This window comes from Felis catus, chromosome C1 (genome assembly GCF_018350175.1).
Source record: "Felis catus isolate Fca126 chromosome C1, F.catus_Fca126_mat1.0, whole genome shotgun sequence".
Lineage (NCBI taxonomy): Eukaryota > Metazoa > Chordata > Mammalia > Carnivora > Felidae > Felis > Felis catus.
Window position 1 is genome coordinate 79,965,847 of NC_058375.1, and position 26,273 is coordinate 79,992,119.

Genomic DNA, 26,273 nt, shown 5'->3' on the forward strand with positions numbered 1-26,273 from the left:
TCTGAAAGCACAAATTCGGAAAGAACTCGAAGTTGAGCAAGATCTGGATATTTACTGTTTTTTTTTAAAGAACATCTTGGTCCCAGGCCAAAAACCTGTTGTTTTCTTTAAAAAGGAATGAATGTCAATTAATTTTTTACAAACCCAACTTGAAGGGCATTTAATTAATAGCCAAGTTTGACTGAATTCACAGATGTATAACCTCATAAATCAATAAAGAGCTCACTAGAGTTTGTTGAGAGGTAGAGGCAAAGTATGTAAAACAGTACCTGACCTAATAAAATCTGTTTATTTTAGCTATTTATTATGATCAACATTTCTTGTAATATATACTTCATTATGGGATAGAACTACCACAGTCTTAGAAATCAGATTTGCTTGGGTTCACATCCTGATAAAACTAAATTACTTAACCTCATTGGATGGTTTCACCAGATTCTATAGAAGACCTGAAAAACTGTTCTTAATTTACATTTCTTATTTCTTCTCTCTCTCTCTCTCTTAAAATAAATAACTAAACAAGCAACTAACTCTTGATTTTGGCTCAGGTCATGATCTCATGGTTTGTGGGATCAATCCCCGCTTGGGGCTCTGTGTTGATGGCATAGAGCCTACTTAAGATTCTGTTTCCCTCTCTCTCTCTCTCTGCCCCTCTCATGCTTCAGCGCTCTCTCTCTCTCTCTCTCTCTCTCTCTCTCTCTCTCTCTCTCAAAATAAAGAAACTTAAAAAAGAAGAGGAAGCTGATAAGGGTTTTTTTCAGGCATTTTTCATTTTGAGTTCTTGTCTGCAAACAGGTATATAATGTCCTAAAGAAAAAAAAAGGAAGAGAAAAGAAAGGAAAAGGGTTGTCACTTTATATATCAAAATCAAACTTGGGTATCCCTTGATAAAAAAGCCCAATTGACAGATGGACTCACTCTCAGAATAATAGAGAAATTATATAATTTTTTTAAACAAGTTATTCTCAGTCTACAAGATGCATAGGTATTAGTGAATATTCTTTTCTGCTTTAGAGAAAAACTGTTAGCTACTCACTAGAAATACCTATCCCCAAAATTATATTAAAAGATCAAAGCTATACTTTGAATGAAATAGTAAAGTTATATATGAGTGTGTATTTATTTATTTTTAATGTGTATTTAAGTTAATGTAATAAACAACTACAAAACACAGTTTTTGTTTTGTTTTTTTTAAACACACTTAGTTAAAAAAAACGTTTCTATGAAATTACTTTTATGAAAATTTCAGCAAATATTTCCACAAGACAAATTCATAGGAGTGAAATTGTTGGATCAAAGAGTTGTCATGATTTTAACAGGCATATATTGATAAATAAACCTCAGAAAAGCTACACCAATTTACACAACAACCAAACGCAGGTGTGCCCTGAATCCCAAGGCTTTTGCCAACTCACTCTATTTGCTGTTTTCAGTTACATTCAACCCACAGTGAGAACATATCCTATTAGATGCCTTAGATGCCCCTTCTTATCTGATCAACTAATAAATGCACTATAACATTCGTCCTGTCCCATTAAGGTTGAATTGTTCTGTTTTTGGTAAAGACAACACCATTCTCCCCATTTACTGTTTACCCCCAGGCTTACTTTCTTCTCTCTCCTACAGTCTGGACCCGTGGCCCACGTTTTCTCAAACTAGAATGCTCAGCTCCTTCAAACCTTGTCCTTTTTTGCAGTGTCTGTCTCCCCCGAAAAATTCCCATTCCTGGAAAATTCCAGCCCTCTGCTCATGGCTCCTCTTTACTGCTGGAAAACATCAAACAAGTCTGTGGCTCGGCACCATTCTGGCTTTGAACTTCAGCTGCCCTGAGCACAGCAGGCAGTCCTTTCCCGTTGCCGGGCCCTCCCCCCACATCTCTTAGGCAGAGCTTTGCAGACAGGAGGCCATCAGAATCGCTGGTCAGTCTTCATCTCAGCTGACCTTCCTCCTTACCTGACACCACTGACCTGTCTCCCCTGGGCTTCCAGGGCAATGCTGTCTCGTGTTTCTTTCCCAGGTCCTTCCCCACATTTAAGGACCACTCTAAGGGAACTGAGCGGTTGTGGTCGGGCTATGGGCACCAACTAAAATATGTTCCTTAAGTTCCGAGGGACAAACTTATCGTGTAATGGGTAAGAGTGCATACTCTGAGGCCCACGTGTTGGGTTTAGCTCAGCTCTACTGCTTTTGCACTGGGCAAGGCGATGTCACTGTCCCTGTCTTCATCTAACAAGAAAAAAAAATCATAATTGTATCTATGATGATGTGTGGCCTAAATGATGTAATCATGAAAAGTGTTCACAATTTTCTGGTATATAATAAGCACTTGAAAAATGACATTGCTCTTTCTACCATCTGAAGGTACAGTAATAAAATGGCAGACTGGAGACCAGGAAGAGATTCATCAGACATTGAATCTGCCGACACCTTGATCTTGGAGTTCCCAGTCACAATGAAAAATAAATGTGTTTTCTAAGCAAAAAAAAAAAAGAAAAAAAAAAAGAAAAAAATATTACTATTCATAATTGGGAGCCCTAAATAATAGGATAATGAAATAAGCACAGATACAGGCATCAGACTGGCTTCAAATCCTGACTGAACAATTCACTAGGGGTATGATATGGGGTATGCTGTGACACTGATCTTGGCCTGCTGGACTATGTGTTTAATGAAGCTAATTCTATCTTTTTTATATCACAGCATTCTTATATGAGGTAAAATAAATAGAATTAAGTATCTAGTGCAGTACCCAGAATAAAGCCAGCAGAAATTTTCTGTTTTTTATTGCCATGCTTTTTAGACCCTGTGATTATTGATACTATCAGCAAGCAGATAGTAAGCAGACCAAATTTAACATGTAGGGTTCTACTTTCAAATATATATTGGAATTTAGCTCTACTAGTGTATAAACAGTGCTAGCATAAACTAGCAGTTAACAGTGGAGACTTTGCCATCGTGGCTATGAAGTCCTGCAACTAAAAAAATTGTCATACAGAGAAAAACAGTGAATAAAGTGGTATATTTTAAAGAAATAAAAAATATACATATATATGTATGTGCATAATGAGTTAGAGAGACCATAGCCAAAACCATTTAGGAACAACATAAAATACTCTATAAATTTCAGAAGTCTAGTTTGACCCCTTTTGAGCAGTTAGACTAATATACTTAACTGTGGGACCAGAAGTTGTAAAGAATTCTCACTTTACACAACACATACCTTAGGTGTCATTGATTCATGGCAGAATTTCCAGTCTGTAATTTTAGTACTATGCCAGTACATATTAGATAAATTAGTTTTACTGGCCATTTTAATACCTGTACTTGTAACATTTGATTGACACATTATCAACCCATATTTGTACAAACCAGGGCTATAATTAATTCTGATGCCTTTTGTATCTAGATCCAATAAATGGCTATTTTTCAAATTATCTGCTTTTTGGAAAAATACGAGTCATACTATTTTAGTTTCAATATAAACATTTGCTTGTATCCTCAAACTTTGTATACAGGAAAATTCTGCTATCATTCCTGGAAAAAAAAAAGGTATTTAGCCAAACTGGACTTTTCTAAATGTAAACTAGAACTCCCTGAGGGCCAGCTTCTGACAGTAATAGGTTGTCCGCTTCACAAAGACAGGAAGTATTTTTTAACTTCTATTTTGTCTGCATTATCTGGTATAGTGGATGGCACATGGTAAATTGTCATTAAATGCTTGTTGAATTGAATTACAAAGAAATGTATACAATGTGACCTAAAGCTGTCTAGAATACACAAAAATCTTCCTCTCTCCGGAGGTGCCAACATTTCCACTTGTGCCTGGTGGTCACTGTTCAGGACCTCAAGCCTGGGAGGATGGTGTGCATTGGTAGCCTTGTCATTCCATTTCTTCTCTGAATCTACAAAAAATTCCTGGAGCAATACACATACCCTCTGATATCCCCTTTTGTTAGTCCTATGTGGCCTAAAAAAGTTCTTTGAGAGTCCCGTGATAAAAACAAAGGCAAAGTAGAATATAAGGGTGCAGACATAAATGGATTACCAAGAAAAGGACCAATGGAAATCTCTGGTAAAAAAAAAAAAAAAAAAAAAAAAAGACTGAAATGATTCTTCCAAAAGATCTCATTGTTTTAAATGGACCTGCCAAGGTGAAGCACCTTGCTTATAATGGTCTCTGACCTTTTTCTCTGAGACCAGAATTCGGGATAGATAGCTTAGGTATGTACCTGACACTAATCAGGAAATACATGACATTTATATTTAAAATGTGTTTAGTTATATTTAATGATCTCATTCCCGAGTTCCTTTTTCATTAAAGTAGCTTTCATTGCTATTTTTGTAGTTATGAATAATTAGAAGGTTTGTGCCAGTAGGCCCTGCTCCTAAATCAGTACCCCCAAATCCTTGGGCCTCTAGCTTTTGTTCAGGCTCTTTGAATTTGAGCAGAGTACACTTTTACTATGAAATGGTGCAGTGAAACTGTGCAGTGAAAGGAAAGGGGGGTTGGGGTGATAAGCCTTAAAACATAAAGATATAATTACTGTCCAATACAACCGAGCAGCTTCCTTACGAGAGTAGTAATTATTGCTTATTGCTCTAAGGAAAATAGAACAGGGAAATAGGAGAAACTCCTTTGAAAAATGGAATACCTTTTACAGAAATATCTAATGTATATTATAAAATTCTAGGGGTGCCTGGGTGGCTCAGTTGGTTGAGCTTCCGACTTCAGCTCAGGTCATGATCTCATGGTCTGTGAGTTTGAGCCCTGCATCGGGCTCTATGCTATCAGCTCAGAGCCTGGAGCCTGCTTCAGATTCTGTGTCTTCCTCTCTCTCTGTTCCTCTCCCACTCTCACTCTGTCTCTGTCTCTCTCTCTCAAAAATAAACATTAAAAAATAAATAAATACAATTCTAAAAATAAAATAAAAAAATATCTATGAATACAGCAACAGTGAGATCACATTCATGTTGCCCAGGAAGATGGGAGAACAGGAAACAGGAATAAAGATCTCTGGCAGGGAGGTGAGAGCACAGGACACAAGCCATGTCAGTCAGCAAAGGATGCTGTGTGGACTAGGTAATGAGGTTTATCTGCTCCCTGCTGATGTTACAAAGAGGGCGATATCTAAGAGGAAGATTTCACTCACCTCAAGGCCTTAACGATCTTAGGGCTGAGAGATGACTTAAACCAACATCTTTCCCTCCAAAAGATTCCTTTCGAAATATGTTTAAGAGATATGTGGTCATCTAGTCTTTGTTTTGAATGTGTTCTCACCGACTGAGAAATCATGGGGTCACATGTTCCATTTAGAACTATTCTAACTGTAAAATGGCTTCCTGACATTTTTCAGCAGCAGTCTGCCCACCTATGAATCCCAGCCTCTGGTCACACTTCTCCCTAAAGGAGCAGACAAGCCGTGTCCCTGTAATCTCTTCACACTCCAGTATGTGAGGACGGCTGTCATGTCCCCGGGTTTCCTCATTCCCAGGCCAGTGCGTCCCCAGTGGTCCATCCCCACTACCAACAAGTGTTATGTCTAAAATGTTTTAAAACTATACATTTAATGATCACATATCATACCTCAAATATTTGGCCAGTCACGACTTCTATGTGATTTCAATGGAGTTGGCTAACATCGGGGAAACCCTGAACAGCTCTGGGAACATTATTTTACGAGGAACGTTTTCAGATAATAGCTTAGCCCAAATAAGATTATAGGCTTTAAAGAATTCCCTTTGAAATTAGATTTAGTTTAAACAAAGGGAAGTAGTGAGGAAAGAAAAGACTTATTCAATGGCTAACCAAAAGAATTTGCAACTAACATAACCCACACAACTCTGTCATGTTAGGAGATTTTTGTCTTTATTACATGAAGTCTTTACAGGATCCTAAATAATTTAGGGCTTGTTCTAGAATGGGTCTTAATTTCTGGTGATAGCTAGAAACACTTTGTTTTCTACAAAGCTAATTATAAATATTCAGTTAAATGTTTAGGGCCCACATCTCCAGGGGGTCCCTCAAATAGCACTTGGTTTAAAGTGGGACCCAAAGTAGTTGCTAACAGTCAGCCTATAAGCCCCAGTGCTGTGTGGAGAGGTTTTTCTAAGTTTAAATTCAAGGGATTTATTTAAATGAATAAAATTTCTGTAATATATAGCGTGCACGCACACACAAACACAGCTGTGGACTTTGAGGTAGGTTAAATCCTAGACTGTACCTTATGCAGCCTGGGGTCCTAGGAGGAGGGAACACAGCCAGGAAGAACAAGACTGGAGCAGTCTGGTGGGAGAGTGGAGGAGAAAGAAAAAGGTCAAAAAAAGAAGCTTGTGGGTTCTTCTACCTTCTTCTCTTGTTAGCCATATTACCTCTGGGCAGATATCCTCTTTGAGGCCACTAAAGGAAAGTTCAGAACACCTATTCTGCCTCTGAGGATCATAAGACCGCCTATGTTAATGTACCTTAAAGCACATCTGTAAAAATTAACAAGAATCAGTAAGACTGGGTTGACTGTCTACACCAGTTTGGTGAGAACTACTATCTCCATATTTTTGAATCTTCCAACCCACAAAAATGGAATATCCTTCTATTTGTTTGGTTCTTCATATAAAAAATAGTTTGTGTATTTCAGTATAGAAATAAATATCTCTACACATGTCCCCTTAGACTTCTGAGCTCTTGGATGTTTTGAGTGTTATTTTAAATGATATCACTTCATAAAGTCCATTTTCTATTTGGTATTGATTTATAAATATAAGTGACTTTTGAGTACTGTACTTGTAAGAAGTTTGTTAAATTCACCTACTAATTCTAATAGTCGGTAAATTCATTTGGATTTTCTATGTACATAGTATCTGCAAACAAATGACTATTTTATTTCTTCCTTTTTAGTCTTTATGCCATTCATTTTCTTTTCTTGCCTTATTATATATGGCAAGAATCTCTAGTACAATGTTGAATAGAAGAAGTGATTATGGGAATCCTTGTGTCATTCCTGCTCTCAAGGGCAAAACTTTCAGTATTTTACCACCAGATATGTCTGCTAGTAGACTGTATAGCAGTTTACAGAAGTTCTACTCATAGTTTGCTAAGAATTTTTTATAAATGGTTGTTAAATTTCATCAAATCCTTTTTCCAATTTGTATCAGTTGAGATAACTATTTTTCTCCCTTCATAAAAATTAACGTGGCAGAGTACATTGGTTTCTCAAGTGTTAAGCCACATTTGCATACATTGAGAATTAATGTCACTTGGTAGTGAGATATTATCTTTTGTATCTATTTCAGGTTCCCTTATTATACATCATGATGCCTTTGTCATGTTTTGATATCATGATTAGGATGGACTTAGTTGGGAAATATTCCATTTTTCTATTTATTGGAAGAATTTGTTTAAAATTAAGGTAATTTCTTCCTCAAATGTTTGAAAGAGCTCACTGAAAAGGCTTTATATTGTCTTTGTGGAAAGACTTTTGAATAACTGATTCAACTTCCACTAACAGAAGACACTCTCCAGATTTTCCATTTGTGTTGTCAGTTTAATTTTTTGAGGTATTTGTCCTTATTCACATTTTAAAATTGATGTTAAATGTTCATTTTATCATCACATCTTTTCATTGTTGGTGTAGTCTCCAATGATAATGTATTTTTCATTCCTGATGTTACTTTTTCTCTTTTTTTATTGATGTCTTAATGGGGGTATGTCAGTTCTCTTAAACTTTTCAAAGAACAAGCTTTTAGCTTGTTTTTGTTTAACTTTTTTTTTAAAAAAAAGTTTATTTATTTTGAGGGACAGTGGCGGGGTGGGGCAGAGAATGGGGGAGGGGCAGAGAGAGGGAGAGAGAGAATCCCAGTCTCCATTCAGTCAGTGCAGAGCCCAATGTGGGGCTCCATCTCAGGAACTGTGAGATCATGACCTGAACTGAAGCCAAGAATTAGACACTTAACTGACTGAGCCACCCAAGTGCCCTTAGCTTCATTTTCTATTTCACCGATTTCTGATTTTTATTGTTTTCTTCTTTCTGCATTCTTTGTTTTACTCTTCTTGCTTCTTGAGATGAAGTGTAAATGATTTTAGTCTTTCAACTTTTCTAGTAACTATAGTTAAGGCTATACATTTCTCTCCAAGCATTGTGTTAGCTGTAGCCCACAACTTTTGATATGGCACATCTTCATTATCATTCAGCTTAAAATATTTTCTAAAGCCTGTTATTTCTTCTTCGTTCCATGGATTATTTAGAAGTGTGTTCTGTTTAATTTCCAGGCACCTGAGAATTTTCTAGTGATCTTTTGTTACTGATTTCGAGCATCATTTCCCTGAAGTCAGAGCATATTTTCAATTATTTTGATCCTCTGAAATGTTTTGGGGCTTCCTTTATGGCCTGCTTATTGTCAGTTTTGATAAATTTTAAATATGGTTTTAAGTAAAACATTGTCATTGTTGGCAGTATTTTCTATGTATCAATCACATCAAGTTTGTTAACTGTTCTTCAGATCTATTATTTTTCCTACTTTTTTATCTGTTTGTTTAGAGGTATGTTAAAGTAACCCTTATGATTGTGGATTGTCCATTTTTCTTTTTAGTTGTCTATTTTTTGCCTTATAAATCTGAAATAATGTTATTTACAATTGTGAAATCTTCCTGGTAAACTGGCTTACCATTTCAGAATATCCCTCTTCCTCTCCAGTAATGCTTCCCGACTTCAATCTGTTTTATCTAACATTACTGTAGCTACACCTGTTTTTTTCATTACCTGTTATATGGTTGATTTTCTGCCATCCTTGTACTTTCTACGCACCTTTACTTAACATGTGTGTCTTGTAAATCAGAAATACATACGTAGGCTTTGTTTTCTTCCCCAATCTGACATTAGCTTATTACTTGAAGTATTTGATCCATTTTCATTTAATGTAATTACTGATTTAGGTGATTTTATACCTACTATCCAACTACTTGTTTTCTATCTGACCCACTGTTTCATTTACCTTTTTTTTTTTTTTCTGTCTTGTCTTCTTTTGGATTACTCTTTTTGATGTTATGATACACATTTGGGTTAAATTTAATACAAATTATTGTATTTACCACTTCCTTGATGATACCAGAACTTTATTCTTCCATGTTTTCCACCTTTTCCATATTATTGTTACCATGTATTCTAACTCTACAAAATTTTTAAACTTCACATTGCCAGTATTGTTTTGTAACAGTCAAAATTCACTCGCATTCACTTTTTGTAAAAATCTTCTTTCCATTTCTGTATTTCTACTTAGGATCACTTTCCTTCTGCCTAAAGACCTCTCTACAGACTTTAGTTAATGCAGCCCTGCTAGTAACTTTTTTTTTTAAACTTCTACATTTCACATTTATAGAGAATATTTTTATTCTACATAGAATTTTGGGTTGACTTTTGCCCCCCAGCACTTTAAAAAGTCTTTAATGGGGCGCCTGGGTGGCGCAGTCGGTTAAGCGTCCAACTTCAGCCAGGTCACGATCTCGCGGTCCGTGAGTTCGAGCCCCGCGTCTGGCTCTGGGCTGATGGCTCAGAGCCTGGAGCCTGTTTCTGATTCTGTGTCTCCCTCTCTCTCTGCCCCCGCCCCGTTCATGCTCCGTCTCTCTCTGTCCCAAAAATAAATAAACGTTGAAAAAAAAAGTCTTTAATGATGTCTCTAATGAGGTATAATGTTTCCTTGCCTACATTAATAAGAGGGGCATAATGAAAAAACTAAAATTGCTTAATGCAGTGATTTTAGAAACATCTCCTTCACTTTAAATTCAAGGTCATAAAATTATGATCAGAGCTTGAAGACTTTACAGATCTAGCCCAACTTCCTCCCTAGTAATAATCCTTATAGGAGGTTAGTGTTTGCCTTGAATACTTTTCCGGTTTTGAGGAATTCACCAAATCACAAGATAATGCATTCTATTTATAAACAGTTCTAATCATAAATGGATTCCTTAGAGAGCACTGAAACAAAATCTGCCTCTGTTTTACTACCAGTCATGGGATCTCATTCTGCCTAAAGGAGCAAGTAAGATGTTTAACTTCAATCCTTTGTTTTCACTTCTAGCATGTAAAAAGAACTACTCTGTCCCTGGCTTCCAGGGTAAGCATCACTTTCTCTACCCTGCCAACTCCACCCTCAACCTTCACTAACTCCACATTCACAATGGGTCACTAATCCCTGTCAATTATGTTCCTAAAAATAAACTGGAATTAGGTCAGTGGCTTAATTTAGGACCTATTTCTCACCTGGATTGCTGACTCTTTTCCTGATTATAAACAGAAGCTAGGAGATCTCATGCAAACACTATTCTCTATATACTTAAATTCCTTAATAGCTCTCCATTACAGCACTGTTTTCCAAACTATTCTTTTGGAACTGAGTGTGGAGAGGTAGAATTGTTTGTTTATTCCATCACTGCTCTGTTATTCTCTCATTATTAGCAAAGTTTAACCTACAAAATTTGCTGCAATCCAGAAAAACTTCAATTTTAGATGCAGTGGTTTTAAGAAATGAATAAACTTTAATACGCATGTACACTAAAAATGACCTTGGAGTTGGAATATAACCCTAAATTTTAGTATCCTAGCAACTAGTAGGAAAAACTTTAGCCTGAAAGTATATTATTTATGACAGCCTCTGGCTTAAAAATTGAAGATGAATTTAGAAATGACAGCATTTATAATAAAGACACCTGGGTCCAAGTCTTAGCACCCTTTCTTATTAGCTATATAACATAAAGTTAAGTTATTTAATCTCCTTGAAGTCTATTTGCTCATCTGAAAAAGGCAGTTAAGAATTCTTGCCTTGGTAAATTTACCACAGGGATACTTTACAGTACTTAAAAAAAGGAAAAATATGCTTGCAGCTACAAACATTTACATAGATTAATCTCAAAAATATGAATGTAAGAAGCCACAAAAGACTCTGGTGATGCTCTGGTAAAAGGTTAAAACAGTCAAAATTAAATAATATATAGGTAGCAATTTTTTTTTAAAGCCAGGAAATGGTGAACATAGAATTCAAGACAGAGGTTACACCAGAGAGGGTGTGTGTCGGAGGAGGGGAAGAGACAGTCATGTGATCAGGGAGGCTGCTCTGGTGTCTCCCTAACATTCTCTGAAGGGGATATTGAGAGTACATTTTATTCTTTAAACAATACACATATATTATACACTTCTGCATTTATGACTCAAGTTAAAACAAAAAGTCATTTAAATCTCCCAGTGAATCTGAGTTAAATATGTATCTGCACTTGTCGACGGGGAATTCATAGGTTCACAGCTTTCTCCTGTGCTGAATACCACCACCATGGACTGATTTCACTGGCACCCGGCTAGATGAACTCTCACAACTTTCAAGAAAATAGCTGGATGCAGGAAAGTTTTTAATTCATTGGAAGTAGATCTCAAAAAGCAAATTTCTGGTGTAAAATGAAATGAGATACAGATAATTAATTTAGTGGAGAGCAACCTTGTGTCAGGCTTTGTGCCTACAATTGTAAATAAGATCTTACCATACTTGGTCTGTGCCCTGATTTTATTTCAGGGCCACATTCATTTACCAATTATCACTCTCTAGACAATGAAAAGCTCATTGGTCTATTCACATTTGTAACTCAGAAACATGGGAAAGTAGTCTTTTTCACCCTATTTTCTGAAAAGTATGTTAATTTTATGTATATAGGGTAATAAACTTTGGTTGTAAAGACATTAAAAAACAGCATATGTAATATGGCTTAGTTATTCAGGAAGTATTAATATTTAAAATTTACTTGCAAGTATTAGAGTGGGAACAAAAGGGATATTAAAATAATTTAAAACATTCTATGAATTTCACAAATATACCAATGTATGTTTAAACATTGCTTATATGTATAACCTTTCATTTGCAGACTTGTCCTAGTGAATTTAGTAAACAAATACTTAATACTTGCTTATTATCAAAAGATCATGAATTTGTCCTTTCCCTTCCTTCTGATTGGGGTGGAAGATTCAGCCAGATGACCAGGGCTGAGGATTGAATGGTTAGTATTGACATCATTAGGGTCAAGGCTCAGCTGGCCTGGTCCTTGTGGTTGAGACTAGGGTTTCAACTGGTGTTATTAGGGAGTCGTGTGGTCAGGGCAGTGCAGTGGTGGCTGACATATTTGACATATTTGGAGCTAGGTGGCCCAATGCAGCAGCTAGCATTGTCAGGAGGCTGGAACATAAAAAGTAAGCAAATAATATATTTAGGTTTATGGGAGCCAGATTCCTCACTATGAGAGAAAGGAGTTACAAATATGGAAAGGGAAATACTAAACTCTAAACTATTGAGTTAGAATTGAAGGTACTAATGTGAACTCAAGGTTTTTCAATATATACGTATATATAGATACACATATAGCATATGTCTGTGTGTACACACATGTATTTCTTTGATCTGTCTGCCAATAGGGCTTAAAACCAATGACTCTCCAAAAGCAATGAGCACTTCTCAGGTCTTGGTTTCCATATACTATTTTCCATTTAAAGGAACCAATGTTCCTCAGGAAAAAGTACAAGATAAGCTTGGGATACCTTCATGTGCCAAAAAATAAGGAAGAGCTAAAAAAAAATCAAAAGGACAGGGGAGCCTGGGTGGCTCAAGTCGGTTTAGCGTCCTACTTTGGTTCAGGCCATGATCTCACGGTTCATGAGTTTGAGCCTTGCGTCGGGCTCTGTGCTGACAGTTCAGAGCCTGGAGCCTGCTTCAGATTCTGTCTCCATCACTCTGCCCCTCCCCTGCTCATGCTTCAGCCTCTGTCTCTCAAAAATAAATAAACATTAAAAAAAATTTTTGTTTTAAATCAAAAGGACATAGAAGCAAGGTGTAATAGACTCCCATAGACCAAATCTGGAAAAAGTTCAGTATCGAAATAAATGATAGTCATATATAGGAATTTACTGAATAAAGGAGGAATCCATAAGTTCACATTGATATAAATGAATAAACAATAAATGAATGGAGAAGGGACTGCTTTTCCTCACATCAATCAAAGCATAAGCAATGATGAATTCACCATTTGGCAACCAGAAGAGTAATAATTGATTCAGGCAACAGGTGTTAATAGACTCAAACTGGTGACAATTTGATGGGAAACAGGACCTTCACAGTCTCAAAAACTCTCCTCACAAAGTTCTTTTTATTAATTTTAAAATAGACAAAACTGATAGATACTATCCTAAACCAAGTGATCGAAGTTAACATGACCAGCAATGGGACAATTTGACATTGTGTATCTCCTGGTAGGATATAATGAGAAGAATATCATTTCTGACAAAAATGTGTATCCTGAGGAAAAACTGGATAAATCCAAACTGGATAAACCCATGTAGGGACATGCTACAAAGTACCTGGCTTATACTCTTCAAAAAATCAAGGTCATGAAAGAAAAGACTGAAAAACTGTTCCCGGTCAAAGGAGGTAGTAAGACAGGACAACGAAATGCACCATTTGATCTTGCCTAGGGATGCTGGAGCAAAGAACACTGGGACAATCAGCACATTTGAATGTAGTCTATGGATTGGATGTCCTACATCAATGTTAATTTCCTGATTTTGATTGTCCTACTATGGTTCCATAGGAGTGTTCTTGTTTCAAGGAAATACCGTTAAAGTATTTAGGCGGGATGGGGAATCATGTCTGCAGCCTACTTTCAAAATTACATTGGATGACCCTACATTTGAATCGATAAGTGATAGGTAAATGAACACCTTTACAATTTTGAGGCTTCCATTCCATGCGCATCACAGAGCACCCCATTTTTTCCAAGATCTCTTTAAATGCTTCTTGATGGAGTTTAGATTGTCTCCATGAAGATCTTGTATATATTTTGTTAGATTTATTCTTAGGTATTTCAAACTTATTTTAAGAGATCTTTCTAAAAAATTTTATTGCCTATTAGTTACTGATATGTAGGAATATAATGGACATCTGCATATTGTGAATGTAGCAACTTTGCTAAACTCCAGATGTTACTGAATTATCTACATATATAATCATATCAGCACATCAAAACAATTTCTTGCCTCTAGGAAAGAAAAACCCAGAGATTACATTGATGATAACTTATCATAAAATATACAATGGTTGCCATTGAAAGAGACTTTTATAGCTGTACAAATGCTGTAAGCAACACAATGTTAGCTGGAAGTAGTGTCGCTTTAGTATCATGTTTAAATTAATTTTAATCACTCAAGGAAGGGAGGTGTGATTTCATTTGCTTCTGAGATCTCTGGACAAGTCCTTCACAGGGATCATCTCTTCTTCATCTCTACATCAAAAGAAATACATTGCCTGAAGTGCACCAAAAGTGACTTTAAATATTCATAGATGCTAATTAACTTCTCACTATGTAAAATAAGCCTATCTAAGAAAGTCTGGATCAACCCTTCACAAATGACTTCTTGCAAACTTGAATGAGATGCTTTCCACAAACCTTTCTAGTGGCGTGGCAGCTCTAAAAGGACTCCCCACTATTGCTCTTTCCCTTGACTCACATTCTTTCCATGTGTCATAAAACAATTTCCTATGAGGAATTGCTGCCATGTTACTGAGTAGAGTAGGGCACAGTGAGTACTCTAGAAACAGCAACATCTTCTGGGAGATACTTGCTTAATGTCTCAGGAAACTAGAAGCACCCATAGACTGACGGTTTAAGCTGGATGAGACGCCAGAGGGCCCTAAAGACAGAAAGGCCCAAGTGGAACTCTCACATGTGAGCTTTAACGGTAAGGGGAAACAGAGACGCCAGTTGATTCTATGACATATGTTTTGACTCTGTTGTCTCAATACATTAAAAGAAAACTGAAGGAACTTAAAGGTATATTTTCTAAGTTTCATTATGGGATAATGAGAACGTTCTGGAGATGGGATAGTGGTAACAGTTGCAGAATAATGTGAATGTAGTTAATGTTATTGTATACCTAAAAATGGTTAAAATGGCTAATTTTATGTTACACATATTTTACCACAATGAAAAAACTTTTAAGGTGCATTTTATATTGTTAAATACTACCTGATAATACTTAGTAATAACACAGTAAGAGTAGTAACCACCAAGAGTCTGATAACCAGTTTGAGACTTGACTCCAACTGTGATACCAGTGGAACCTAGAGCACATCATAACTAAGCCTCAGTTTCCTTATCTGTAAGACAGGAATAGTAAAGTACTTACCTACATATTATAGGTTGCAGTGAACCTGAAATGAAATCATTTATGTAGGGATTTAGCAGAGTTCATGGCACAAAGAGAGGGCTCAATAAATGTTGGCTCTTATTTACTTTTTAGGTTTTTGAAGCAATACGATTCTTTTATATTCTGTACAATATAGGCTAACTAACAACAAGGCTCCAGAACAAAGGAGTGATTTACTCATTTCTCCCTAGTCTCTAATGTCATATAGAGCTATAACAGCAATGTCCCATAAATGCATCCCATGTTATATAGTAAGGGATGTATGAGCCCAAGTGTTGACCATTAAGCCAACAGTTAATAAATCTTAAAGTCTCATGCCCTAAGAGGCAACAATTTCAGAGAAGCCATGAGAACTTAATTTATACATGAGAAGCCATGTATACACACACACACACACACACACACACACACACACACACACACACACACATATATTTTTTATCAACTATAACAGGGTCATATAAAAGCATTTTCTACAAATATAATTCACACATAGGAAAAGAGGCTATTTTACTTTTTTAGTCCCTTTTATACCCTATTTTAGGCAAAATAATGAAACCCAGAAAATAACAGGACTGTACTAGTTCTAAAAACTGAGAATTTGATAAATGAAATACATCTGTCCAATCATCTACACCTTCTCTCAAGTTCCAAACAATGATCCTTATCGAACTATACTCTTAGAATCAACTTAAATAAATCTCTGCATGATTTGGATGAAACATACATCGTCAATGGTTAAAAGTCCTGGTAGAAAAAGTACATAGAATTACTTAAAAGCGAAAACATTTCATACCAAAGGAGTGGTTAAAAAAAAAAAAAAACAGACAATATGAAGAGGAAATGCATTGAATTTTAAAACATTTTTGGGCCATTATATAAAATACCAAAAGGTTCAGAACTGTTGAACAACAAAAGTTTATGCAGAACAAAGCCAAGAGGTAAAAAAAAATATTAAATGTATTAAAACCATCTAAAGCCAAATAAGGCATAGCTGAACTATGTAATTTAGAAACAAGCTTAAGTGCACTTTCTTTGTACAATTCAATTGACTACCACATGGAAAATCTGACAATTAACCAAAATGCAATTAAATAGAGATTTGCAAGCCTTTTGGCCATTATGTAAATATTAAAAAGTGAACTGCCAACTGAAAAATAAAAGGTTACATATATACCATACAAATGGTCGAAGACACACTATAAAATTGTGTGAACAAAACAATCCTACCAAACAAAGATCTTTCAGGCACTTGCATTCAGAAATATTTCTTTTATAAATAAGCAACGTAGTTTCACTTCAAAAAATAAAGCTGATTTTCCCCAATTGCACCTGTTAGTTGAGAACTATATCATATATTAGGGATGCATTTAAATGAACCATTTTATGGGAAAAATCAACTGAACTTTAAAAAACATGAGTCCACCTATTTATTCACAACTTTAAAAATACATATAATTCCAGTGAGGCACAGATGGGGCCCTATCAAAACAATCTACCATTCAACATAACCAACACAGTATAATGTAATACGACGACAAATAGCAAAATCCATGATTTGGCATACTATACAAAAGGGGCCCTGTCAAAAGTTTCTTTCACAAAACATAATACCACAAAACAAAACAAAAAGAGAAAAGCTGAATTCTGACAACCCTACACAAACTGTGGGATTTCATCTTCAAGGTCTTCGAATTGTTGCATTCGTTTTAGCCTTGGTCTCTGGCAAGCTGGCGGCACATCAGGCAAGTCCCGCTCCTCAGGGCTCTCTTTAGGCTTCCTGGTGGGCTGTGTGGGGGCAGCTGGGGCGTTTTCAGAGTCTGGCACTGTTCTTAGCGCATGCCCCTGGGGGGTGGGAGTTGTGCTGGGAGGCGGTGCTGGGGAGGGTGCTGCAGCTTTCTCCTCATCCCCTTTCACACCACCCATGGGAGCACGTGGTTTATAAAACGTTGTCCAATGCTGCGGCTGCAGTGTTCTGGGCGCTCGGACAGGAGCAGGAGGACAGGAATCAGAGGACCGTCTCCCAGACACCTGTCTCGCTGGCCTCACTGGTTCTGAGTATGGCTTACTGGGCTGGGCGGCACTGACTGGGTGGCCCCCAGTGATCCTGGGGCTCGTTGTCAGTCCTCTGTCCTGGAGTGCACTGGGCACAGTCACTGCAGTCTTTACAGGTAGGCCATTTTGTTCCCATTGTTGCTCCCAAGGGCTTTGTAGAGTTGACTGCTCAGAGCCATCCAATTTGGAACAACCAACAGAAGGAGTATCTTTCTTACTAACTCCTTCAAAGGTAGGATTCTTGCAAAACTTGTCGGAATTTACAGTCCCCATATTTCTGCCATTTCTCTCATTTGGGGGGCTTGCCAGAAGAAGTAGTCTATCTACAGGCAAACTTACAGGTCTCATCTTGGTCCTTGGAGCATGCCTTTCAACACTGTTTGCTTCCCTATCTGATTTCAGATTAAGTGGCTTGGAGGTTTTACAAACATCGTCCATCTTCTGTGATGCTGATTCAAGCTCTAGGTCTATAAGCAAACCCACTTTGTTGTCTAAAAAAGGAAAAGATTTATTTAAAAATCAAATTTCATGGCATGTGGTTAACAAGAGAGTCTGAATGATTTATAGATGAAGAGCCAATCAAAACAGCAAAAGTCTTATGTATTTTTCCAAGTTATTCTCAATTATCTATGCAGAGCTCAATCTGCTATTTTCAGTTACATTCAACCCACAGTGAGAACATATCCTATTAGATGCCTTAGATGCCCCTTCTTATCTGATCAACTAATAAATGCACTATAACATTCGTCCTGTCCCATTAAGGTTGAATTGTTCTGTTTTTGGTAAAGACAACACCATTCTCCCCATTTACTGTTTACCCCCAGGCTTACTTTCTTCTCTCTCCTACAGTCTGGACCCGTGGCCCACGTTTTCTCAAACTAGAATGCTCAGCTCCTTCAAACCTTGTCCTTTTTTGCAGTGTCTGTCTCCCCCGAAAAATTCCCATTCCTGGAAAATTCCAGCCCTCTGCTCATGGCTCCTCTTTACTGCTGGAAAACATCAAACAAGTCTGTGGCTCGGCACCATTCTGGCTTTGAACTTCAGCTGCCCTGAGCACAGCAGGCAGTCCTTTCCCGTTGCCGGGCCCTCCCCCCACATCTCTTAGGCAGAGCTTTGCAGACAGGAGGCCATCAGAATCGCTGGTCAGTCTTCATCTCAGCTGACCTTCCTCCTTACCTGACACCACTGACCTGTCTCCCCTGGGCTTCCAGGGCAATGCTGTCTCGTGTTTCTTTCCCAGGTCCTTCCCCACATTTAAGGACCACTCTAAGGGAACTGAGCGGTTGTGGTCGGGCTATGGGCACCAACTAAAATATGTTCCTTAAGTTCCGAGGGACAAACTTATCGTGTAATGGGTAAGAGTGCATACTCTGAGGCCCACGTGCTGGGTTTAGCTCAGCTCTACTGCTTTTGCACTGGGCAAGGCGATGTCACTGTCCCTGTCTTCATCTAACAAGAAAAAAAAAATCATAATTGTATCTATGATGATGTGTGGCCTAAATGATGTAATCATGAAAAGTGTTCACAATTTTCTGATATGTAATATGCTTTCAAAAAAAGGACATTTATGAAAACTGCTGTTCCTAATTGGGAGCCCTAGATCACAAGAGTGAAATAAGCACAGGTATAAGTTCAAATACTGACTCAACAATTTATTGGGGGCATGACCTTTGACTTTATTTAACCACCCTCAGACTATTAGGCTATGAGTCAAATGGGGCTGGTACTACCTACCTTACAGCACAGAATTGTTATGAAGATCAACTCAGATATACGGAATCGAACAATAATCACAGTGCTTAGCACAGAGCAGGCAAATACTTAATGAATGTTAGCTTCCTTACCTTTTAGATCCTGTCAGACTATGATCATTGATACAGGATTACACAACAAATTTAATGTGTATCACTGCATTTTTAAAAACTAGAAGTTAGCTCTGGTGATACATCGAATTATAGTAACAAATGGAAGCCTTTCACCAGCTTGACAGCTAACCCCTGCAACTAAACTTATCATACAGTGAATAAATTGACTGTAGTCAAGTAAATAAAAAAAGATATACACATATTTATGCTTAATACATGAAAGGTGACAGGTAAAAGCACTTGAAAAAAGTTTTAGGAGTTTTAAGAGTCTATTTTTAATTTTAGGATTCTAGTTGACTTGGTATGAGCAGTTAGGTCAATACAATACTCTATATACTAACAGATTGTATGATAATTCATACTGTTCAACACATTTCTGCCTTGACTTTACTTGAAGGCAAAAATGAAAAAGAACTTTTTGGAAAGGGAACAAAAGCGACTATGAATTCCAAGATGTCTTATTGTAAAGAATGACATTCATTCAAATGTAAGGTATAGTATAGAGCAACTTTTTAATGGCCAGTAAAGATCCATTTACTAATGAAATTTCTTTCTCTGATTTCTTTTGACTTCACCATTTTGGCTTTTAGACATAGTTAACTGGCACAGTTTTAAGTCAGCAAACATGTATTTTACATGGCCACTCACCGGTGAGACATGCATCACATTTTTCTAATGCGTTTTGCTTTCGTTCTGATTCCTCAAATGATGTAGCTGGCTCAAAACTTTTGGTTTCACTACCCACAGTATGCATATCCTGTTGATGGAGAATTTTAAATGTAAGAAGTAAAACACACTTTAAAACAATTCAAAGATTTTTAACTTACTAATACAAACATTACAAATTTCCAACACAATTCCATAAAGGTCAAAACTCACTTCCTTTGAAGAGAAAAACAGTGACTTCGTAGAATGTTCTGGGTCTCTTTCTTCTGGTGACAATAGAGGCTTTGGAAGACAGCCTTGATCAACATGAGATGCAACACCACCTATACTACACACAACTACATCTTGTGGCTGCAGGGACCCATCGAAGATCTTCTGTGAGTAAGTAATGAGGAACTCTACCAACCGTGCTTGATTTGAGTATTCAGCAAGAGAGGAGATGGTGACAGGTGCTGTTGTGGGCCTTGGCCTAATGAGACTTGGGCCAAATATCACCCCCAAATTTTTGGAGTTCATTTTGTTTTCTTCTGCATGATCCACGACTCTGTGAAATAGAACACAGAAAACTGTGTAAGATTCGCCTATTAGATTTCCTTGATGGTAGTTTACTATGGGTTGGGAAGGGTGGAGGAAAAATGGGTGGTACAAGTCTAGAAAAAGGATATATTTATTTGATTAGATATTGACCACACAGAAAATTGGGTTTCACAGTATTGGATCAAATTTAATTAAGTAGAAAGAACTACTAAAGTTTTACCAGCAGAAAAGCAGAAGCAAAAAAACCCTAAGAGCTGCTCCCATCTTAGTATATATATAGCACATCCTCCAGGTGTTTACGCTGGAAAGTTAAACATTGTCGATTTCTCTCTCACTGCCACAGCTAGTCTTCTGATTCTGCCTCCTAAAGATCTCTCTGCTCTACTGCCTTGTTTCAAGCTCTCCACACCTTTCACTTCTAGACTACCCAAGAAGTTCTGAACTGCAGTAGAGGACCCCCCTCCAACTCATTCTCCATATGGCTGCCAGAAAGACCTAACGAGCAAATCCGAACATGTTAAATTCCTGGATCAAAATTCTTCAGTAGGTACAGAAGGAAGACAGTCAACTCATCTGGCAGGTATGTATGACTTTATCAGGCCTCTACCTAACTCACTTCAAGCTACTGCTTGCTTTGTCCTAGCCTAACTGAATTACCTATACTTCCCAAATGCAAACTTATCTCGTGTCTCTGTGTCTGTTACCTCCTACTCGGAATGCCTTTTCAGATTCTTGGTCACCAAACCACCACCCAGTTCTTCACATCTGGCTAAGGGCTACCTTCTCTGATTCACGACCTTCCAATCCCCCATGTTCCTTTGCATGCTGTGCACGACTCCCTTAGAACAAGAACCGTGCTGCAACTGCACTTGTCTGCAGGTCTGCCCCGAGGCTGACAAGCACAACAGGTGACAGAAACCTTACATTCTCATCCTTATTTTCCCAGCAAGAGCCTGGCACATAGGAGGCAACTGAAGGAAGGATGTTAGCTGTAAGAACATATACTCAATGTCTCCCTTTCCCTAACACATATTAGAAAGAAAATGTTCCTTTTAAAAACATCACAACAATATGAATGCACTTAATACTACTGAACCATACACTTAAAAGTGGTTAAGACGGTCAATTTATGTGTATTTTGCTACAATTTTTAAAAAACCAAAAAAGCAAAACGAAAACACTGATTTCCACCCACTAATGAATGCTTGTCTTATACAAAATTCTTACCGCTTAAGATGAACTATGAGATAATGAAGACTGTTAAAATTTGACACTGGCAGTTGTCTTAGGAGGTCCTTGCTTTTTATAAGAATTCGGTTTATTTCTATACATATACTCGGCCATTTTTTGTCCTCGGAGTTATCCTTTTTTGACTCCTGTTCTTCATTTACATGTTGGATCTCTTTTGCAAGGTCTATAAATTCTTTGTACAATCTGAATAAAATGAATGGTTCTGGGAGCTAAAGAAATAAGATTACATTAGGAATATCAATCTGTCCATTTTTCCCCCGTTAATAATTTACTGACTAGCTACTGAGTGATTTAGCATGTCCATTATGATTCACAAGATTTAAGGTTAATCCTCATTATAAATGTACACGTTTTGTTACCGATGCGATCTATAAGGTGAATCTGACATCGCCAAAAATTATATCTATATTAAATATGAGTTAATTGATAATCAGTAAAACTTTTTTAAAACCTAAAGCTGCATGATGGGAATTTAAAACTCTGCTGTACCCTATACCAATTACATTTATGACTGCCCCAAAGTTAGCTGTTTTATTAAAACCATATTAAAAGTCATATTAATAACATTAACTAGAAAAAGTTTATATTCTGAATTTTATTGGTATGGGGTAGACAGAGAACAAAATAATACAGGGTCCTTGTGTTTTATTTTGGCCAGACTGAAGACCAGCATAAGACAATATGGCTTACAAGAAAGACACTGTCAACATTTTATCTAATTTTTAAGCACAACTTGAATTGCCCTAAGTGGGTTGAAGAAAAGTTCCTCTCTCAAACTATCAAGGGGCATGATCTCCCTACCGGCATAACTGATTCCAACGTTTACACTGCTCAGCAATGGAAACAGCATATCTCTGGCTAGCTGGTGTCCTACACTATCTGTGGTGAGGTTGGCACCCACCTCTCTGATCTCCCCTGCTGGAGGAGAAGCCTTGACATTAATTTTTACCCCTACTACTCTGGGATCTAAAGGAGGTCACTTAGCCTCTTGAGGTTTCAAATTTCCCATATATAAGTAAAATGAAGACTGCTTTCTAAAACTGTAAGAATTGAATAGTTTCCCACACTAAAGTGTTGGTCCCACAGTATTCCTGAGACGGAATAGTACTGGACTCCGTTTATTTCCTCTCCCTGACTGGCTAGGAGAGATAAAGGATGATTCATTGTGAGATTAAAAGTCATTCAGAGGTACTCTGTCTCCATTTCTTAGCTGAATTCTGCAAATGTGAACATCCTGTAAAAAGAAATATAAATAGTTTTGTGGGCTAACATGACGGATCCAACATTTGTACCCAGTTTCTTTCCCTCTGCAACCCCACTAAAACACAGTTAAGCCCACAAGACTAGCAGAAAAGGAATGTAGATAAAAGCAACATTTCACCACTGAAGAGCAGATAAATAAGTAATGACAGCAGTCCTGAGAAAGGTGAAATGAGAAACAACACAATTTATAGGAGACTCAGGAACTGTCAGCACTAGGTACTCTGATCCTGGAGAACGGTGAACTATTTAAGAAGTATTAGATATCCAGATCCTTGTCTCAGCAACATGCTTCTGACCAACCTCTTCCCCAGAAGTGTGAGAATTTTTTTTCTCAGGGCAGTGTAAAAGAGAGGGCTTCTGGATGGGCAAAGTCAAGCACAAACAACAGGTGGTCAACTTCTAAAAATAGGGATTTAGTGATTGTATGCATGCTGAGGCAGAGACCATGGGGTCTTCTTACCCAAATTGGCTCACAGAGTTCTGGCACCACACCTATAGACAGGGAAAGACCCTTCGGTGGGGTATGAAGCCAGCCTGAGAGCACAGACCTAGAGATACAGACATCAGGTGTTTCCCAAATAGCCCTTCTAGATGACACTAAAGCTCAGAATCTTTAAAGCCTTCACGTATTCAAAAACTTCCAAAGAGACTTCAATTTCCAATTCTTCCATTTCAAGTAGACAACCACAGAAGACAGAATCAAAGTAAGTTTCAAAAAAACCAAATGAAGGTCTAGAACTGGCAATATTGCAATCACTAGCCACACAGGGCTACTGAGCACTGAAAATGTGGTTAAATGACATGTACTCTATATGAAAAATACACACCAGAATTCAAAGACTCAGTAACCTTTCCTTCTAATAATTTAAAAATACTGATTAGGGGGGCGCCTGGGTGGCGCAGTCGGTTAAGCGTCCGACTTCAGCCAGGTCACGATCTCGTGGTCCGTGAGTTCGAGCCCCGCGTCGGGCTCTGGGCTGATGGCTCGGAGCCTGGAGCCTGTTTCCGATTCTGTGTCTCCCTCTCTCTCTGCCCCTCCCCCGTTCATGCTCTGTCTCTCTCTGTCCCAAAAATAAATAAACGTTGAAAAAAAAAAATTAAAAAAAAAATACTGATTAGATGTTCAGATGATATTTCAGTATGTTAAGTATGAAAATTAACTTCACCTTTTTATGTGGCTCCTAGAAATTTTACTATTATATATAGGGCTCACATTATATTCCTACTGAATAGTGCTGAAGGCTAAGCAAAGAATCCTTTTTAGAAAAAAAGCTGTGAATATCTCAGATAAATAAAATATTACATTCATTAAAAAAGGATGCTGTGCGGGGCGCCTGGGTGGCGCAGTCGGTTGAGCGTCCGACTTCAGCCGGGTCACGATCTCGCAGTCAGTGAGTTTGAGCCCCGCGTCAGGCTCTGGGCTGATGGCTCAGAGCCTGGAGCCTGTTTCTGATTCTGTGTCTCCCTCTCTCTCTGCCCCTCCCCTGTTCATGCTCTGTCTCTCTCTGTCCCAAAAATAAATAAACGTTGAAAAAAAATAAAAAAAAAAATAAAAAAAAAAATAAAAAAGGATGCTGTAAAAGGAACAGACAGCCAAGTTCTTGGAAATTAAACCATGATCTCAGAAATGAAATAGATCAAAGTAGATGTGGAAAATAAAACTGAGGAAATCTTTTTAAAAAGTGTTAAAACAAAAACAAAACAGAGAGAAGATGAGGGAACTAGAGAACCAGTATAAGGTGTCAGGTATACATATTTAAGTTCCAGAAAGAAAATACAGAGAAAACAGAGAGGAGGAAATGAGCAACAAAATTAGTCCCAAGAACAAAAGGCCAAGGAGGACAGAGCTTGTGGGGTTCCTGGAAGGACAGAGGAGAAGACACATGCATCAAGGCATCAAGGTTGTGAAATTTTAAAACAATGGGGAGAAAAGAAGATTTGACAAGCTTTCAAAGAGAAAACAACAGCCCTCATACAAAAAATCAGAAATGAGAAAGATTTCAGGCTTCAAGGAGAATAAAAAATGTCTCAAAAAAAAAAAAGTCTTCAAAATTGTGAAGGAAAAGAATTTCTAGAGTAAGATACTATAACCTTCCATACTATCCATACTCTTTCATCCCATTTAAGAAAGCAGAATAAAGACATTTACAGATAAAAAAGATTTCAAGAATCTACTCTTATTCCACCTTGCTCAAGGATGGCATGACCTAAACAGGAACATAAACCATGAACAGGAAGACAAGACACAGAAGACAGGTGTCCCCCTCAGAGGGGAGAAGGTGAAGGGAGATCCTAGGATGACAGATATTCACAATAATTAAAAAGGATCTAGATGCAGAACAGAACTCCAGAGATGGACATGGCCAAGACCATCACTGCTCTGCTCTCTGTGACTCTCTCTTCATTTTCACCCAAGGACAGAATGCAGCCACACTTGACCCATATCTTTTTTGTATTTGGCTCATCATAATAATGTGCTGATTGTTTCTACAACTGCTCCATGAACTGCTGCCTGAAGCCACTAAGGCCAATTATTACTTTACCCCACAGGAGTGTTTTCTTTGGATCTACTCCTAAAAGCCCCAGATTCAACAGTGAGCATAAAAAGAAAAAATACAGAGCAGCCCACCCCTGACCATATTCCTGCTAAATCTCCAGTACTCAGCTTATTTGAAAGCCCTGCAGATGCCCCAGATACACTGAACTTCATGTTCCCAGGATGCACTCATGATCTTGCCCACTGGCCTCCCACATTAGCTATGTGAGAATATCAATGAAGGTAAAGTTGGACTATGGCCTTTGCTTACACAGCTAGATTTATGCTTTCCTCTCAGTTACCTAAACTCATTACCTCTTAGTCCTCAATGACACATTAACGACACACTGTGTGGGAACATACAACAGGTATTAAAACTATTAAGAAAAGAGAAGGAGGTATTAACAAGGTTAGACAAGAGCCCAGGGGCCGAGTTGAGCACCACAACTGGAGAAGGGCACACAGGAGCCTTCTACAGGGTGATGTTCTATTTCCTTAAGTGAGGTGATGGGAAATGAATGTTTTATTATTGGTCTTTAAACTATATATGTATTTTATATGCTCTTTGATCTGTACAATTAGAGACACATCAATATAGTCTATGTCAATGAAAATATATGTGTAGTAAATGTTATCAGCAAAACACAAGTCATATTTTTTCTTTCTGTTTAATGGTACTTTTCAAGGATGAAAACGTTACCTGTCGAAGGTATAATTTCAAGACGTCACAGATGTCATGTGAACTAAATTCTGAAATGTCTACCAAGTGCATTCCATTTTCCAAGGCTTGACACAGTTTTTCAGTTTTTATTTTGTTTCCACATACACGATAAATTCCCTTAAGAAAATGGAAAAATTGGGCAAAATTCGCCTTTA

At 37.6% G+C, this 26,273-nt stretch overlaps 1 protein-coding gene and 1 pseudogene across 5 annotated transcripts in view; one reads left to right on the forward strand and one right to left on the reverse strand.

Moving 5' to 3' along the window:
- The first annotated feature begins 3,858 nt into the window (after positions 1–3,858).
- On the forward strand, positions 3,859–4,110 carry LOC101081821 (annotated as a pseudogene).
- A 12,515-nt stretch (positions 4,111–16,625) lies between these two features.
- The window catches only part of ARHGAP29 (Rho GTPase activating protein 29), a 66,637-nt gene continuing 56,989 nt past the window's right edge, over positions 16,626–26,273 (reverse strand). For all 5 annotated transcript variants that reach the window (XM_023258922.2, XM_045036221.1, XM_045036219.1 and 2 more), the window contains 5 exons: positions 26,098–26,235; positions 21,575–21,807; positions 20,024–20,354; positions 19,793–19,901; positions 16,626–17,770 (listed from right to left, as the gene is read on the reverse strand). In XM_023258922.2, coding sequence (XP_023114690.2) covers positions 16,881–17,770; positions 19,793–19,901; positions 20,024–20,354; positions 21,575–21,807; positions 26,098–26,235 — 1,701 coding nt within the window. In that variant the 3' untranslated portion in view covers positions 16,626–16,880. The remainder of the gene's footprint in view (positions 17,771–19,792; positions 19,902–20,023; positions 20,355–21,574; positions 21,808–26,097; positions 26,236–26,273) is intronic.